The sequence below is a fragment of the Echinops telfairi genome, unplaced genomic scaffold (assembly GCF_000313985.2).
Source record: "Echinops telfairi isolate 266 unplaced genomic scaffold, ASM31398v2 ScPeMD7_53;HRSCAF=182, whole genome shotgun sequence".
Lineage (NCBI taxonomy): Eukaryota > Metazoa > Chordata > Mammalia > Afrosoricida > Tenrecidae > Echinops > Echinops telfairi.
The window spans coordinates 8,774,375-8,777,774 of NW_022103951.1; the positions used below are offsets into that span (position 1 = coordinate 8,774,375).

General features: G+C 49.4%; 1 protein-coding gene across 9 annotated transcripts in view; it reads left to right on the top strand.

Moving 5' to 3' along the window:
- SH3KBP1 (SH3 domain containing kinase binding protein 1) overlaps nucleotides 1-2,878 on the top strand; it is a 340,714-nt gene extending 337,836 nt beyond the window's left edge. For all 9 annotated transcript variants that reach the window (XM_030885785.2, XM_030885786.2, XM_030885787.2 and 6 more), the window contains 2 exons: nucleotides 804-867; nucleotides 1,749-2,878. In XM_030885785.2, the coding sequence (XP_030741645.1) occupies nucleotides 804-867; nucleotides 1,749-1,790 (106 nt within the window). In that variant the 3' untranslated portion in view covers nucleotides 1,791-2,878. The remainder of the gene's footprint in view (nucleotides 1-803; nucleotides 868-1,748) is intronic.
- Nucleotides 2,879-3,400: the final 522 nt, after the last annotated feature.

The following is a 3,400-nucleotide window of genomic DNA, read 5'->3' on the forward strand; positions in this document are numbered from 1 at the left end:
AAACCAAGAAAATACAACACAACAACAACCAAAAAAGAAAAGCTTGTAGTTAGTTCAAGGACTGTTTGTTGAACAATGTTTTCTGGTCAAGTCTGATGGGGTCCCAAGCCCTGGCCCAAAAGTCTATGTTTGGTATTCCCTGGGAACTTTGTTGCACTGTTCCCCCTTGCTGTTCTGTTGCACACCCTTAGTGTTTTGCCTTGGTGTGGTAGGATCAGATGGGCACAATTCCCACACTGTTTCTCCAGTGTTGTAACCTGTAGGGCTATGGGTCAGTGAAGGATGTCGTGTCTCATAGTGGGGCTGGCCATATTGTCTTCTCTATGGATTGGCTGCTCTGAGCGGGAATATTGTCCTCAAGGCTTGATGGGCCAGGATGTGCTCCACTCTCTCTTCCTTCCCCTTCATTTGCTCCTGTGTGCTCTGATCAGACATGTCCCTCTCCCTGAGCTGCAGCTTCAGTGCTGTCCTCTGAAATAAGTTAGCCTGGGGGGAGGGGCAGCTGTCCACCTAGTTGGGATTGGGGCCGGCCCCTCAGACCTCTCCACTGGTTCCCTACTCCATGCCAGTATGTTGGATTCACATCTTGGAGCACTGGGTTGGAGAGACTGGAACTCTTGACAAGAGTAGGAAGCCTCGTCTTTCTCCTGAGGAGCAGCTGGTAGTTTCGAACTGCTGACCTGGCAGCAGCCCAACTCATAGCCACTATGCCACCAGGGCTCCAAAGTGATAATATAAAGGTGCTTATCTCTCTCGGGGTAAGTCTGGGCTTGGCTTTAATTTTATTGCCCTTTGCTTTCCAGACGAGAGATTAAGCAGTTATTGTCGGAGTTGGATGAAGAGAAGAAAATCCGGCTTCGGTTGCAGGTGGGTCCCTCAGAGGCCTGCTACCCTTCAGGTCTAGAGGCTCATTTGGAGGTGGGAGCAGCACGAAGGCCCGAATTTGAAAAGAAATGGTGGTTACCTCCCTATAGGTTTAAACAAACTCTCAGGGATGGTTTTCTTAGGATTGTGGCAGCTTCACAGCACGTCCCTCCTGGGGTCCAGGAAGTCTTGAGCAAGAGAAGCATGAGTAAACCTGCCCCCCCACCCCCCGCTGAGTTTCTCATTGGGGTTTATCTGCAATATCTGCTCTGTGGAAAGTTCCACCAGTTTCCAGGAGACGTCTTTATAGTAACTGCTGGGCGTGGTACTGGAGAGGCCCTGTTGCCAGCTGGTTTCTGACATGATCACCGGGACTCTAGGGACCACAGCTGTCCACACTTGCTTTCTGGCTCTCTTGTTCTCCCTGCTGACCACGCCAGTCCTGCCAAGTTGTCAGAGTTCTGCCTTTCTGCACTCTGATGCCACTCTGCGTGCCCATGGCAGAAATGTAATTCAGCTTCCATGCACAGGTACTCTCAGGGGTGAGTGGGTCCCAAGCTGTGTAAAGAAATGGTGGAGCCTGCTTGATGACACTTTGGGAGTGCTGGAAGACACCTCAGCAGATAGGCCGGCACTGTCTCTGGCCAGGGAAAGCGGCTCTGCTGCTTTTGACAAATGTGGGATCTTGGTCGCCGGAGAGGACAAACAGCCGCCGGCTCCTGGCGCAGAGGTCCTCTCTCGCTTGGGTGGCTGCAGCTTCCAGAAGTCTCTTCACCCGCAAAGTGTCAGGCTGATTCTTTTAATCAGCCAGTTCGATACACTTGCAGGGTGTGGAAACCCTGCCAGCACCCGATGACTGTGTGTGGTTCTGTTTTCCTCTACAGATGGAAGTGAACGACATAAAGAAAGCTCTTCAGTCGAAATGAATACTTGATCAGTGAAACGTCGCATTATTCATCCTGAGTCGGAGCCTCCAATTTTCCGCCCCAGCCAAAATAACCTTGTGCCAAAAGATGAAAGGTTTGCCTCCACACACATCCCTGTTTGACAGATTAGCACACAAGTCTTGATAGCACAACACCGATTCCATCCGAGAGCAGAGGAGAAGCTGCCCCCCACTGCCTGCCCCCACCGGCCATGTCCCCCCCACCCCACCCCATCCCCCGGGTCTGGCACTTCCACTTCCGCAGAGCAAATTGTGCTACAGTCTTTTCTACTTTGAGATCTCACGCGACACGAAAACTCAGGCAGTTTAGTCCATAGTGGTACTATTTTGATGATATTTTCCATGAATAAAATGTAATTTCCGATTCTTCGTTTACAAGCTTTATAAGGTTTTGATTTTTTTGTACCCGTGTTTTGTCACAGACGCCCATCTCCCCACCTGCCAGCATTTGTACTACACGGAAGTCCAGGGTTTAGTGTCCCTGTCCTTTACTTCAGGCCTCAAGCTGCCTCGCGCTTTGGGTTCCCCCTGAGGATTCTTTTTCATATGCAAGTTTAGGTCCACCCATCCCCATCCTGTCCCTGCTACCAACCAAGCCCCCCACCCTCAGATAAATCTCAGCTTCTCCACCGACGGTTCATGTACGGAACGAGAAGGAGACAACCTGGTATTTGCAATGATCTGTGCCTTCTTTTTACCACCCTCTGGACTGGAGCTTTTGTGATGCAGCTACCGCGATCCAAAAAGAGAAAGAAAAACAAAACAAAAGAAAAAAGAAAAAGCCTTTTTTGTTTTAAGCTACTTACTAAAGCCCACTAGAGGCCACTGTCCTCAAAGCATCCCTCCCCAATCAGTCTGCAGAGGAGGTCGCTGTGAAGTTGGGAGCGCTGTGTGGGACCAGCTATGACTCTTACGTTCTCCGTGGTTTTTTTCATGAAACTAGAAATGTGCCCCCTGCTTGATTTGTCACCCGCCAAGTTCAACCCCTGCTTCCTGCCCTTTGCACCTTTTGTGTGAACAGAATATGCATTATGAAAGCAAAAATAAATAAAGTAAAATGCAAATGAACACAGGGGGGAAAGTTGTGTTACTTCCTGCATTGGGTTACCTGTCGGTCCTTGTGTCAACTGTAACCACAGAATGTCCTTTACCTTGCTCTTGTCACCCCTTCCACAGGTCACAGAGAATTGGGGGGAGGGTCATGATGACGTGTTTCCACTTGGTGGCACACTCTTGCCTTTATGGACTTGCTTCCTCCTTCCCAAGGACCCCAGTGTTAGCTGGATGAAAAGTTCAGCCTTGAGACGATGTCATTGTTTGCTCATCTTCAGCCAACAGTAAGGCATACTGTTTGGCAAGATGGGGGAGTGGGCGCAAAAGTGTTTTCTGTGTTGCTAAAAAAGCTGTTTTGTCCGTTTCCTGAATTTTACAGTGTAACTACTCAACATCAATAGATTTGTACAATGGCAAAGAACGGGAATTGGAAACAGAAGGAATGATGAGGGGTGTCACCCCATGTTACTGAGAGTAGTACAAATCAAAGTCTCGTCCTTTCTCTTCCTCAATCCCTCTGGCCTACCACAGCTGCCC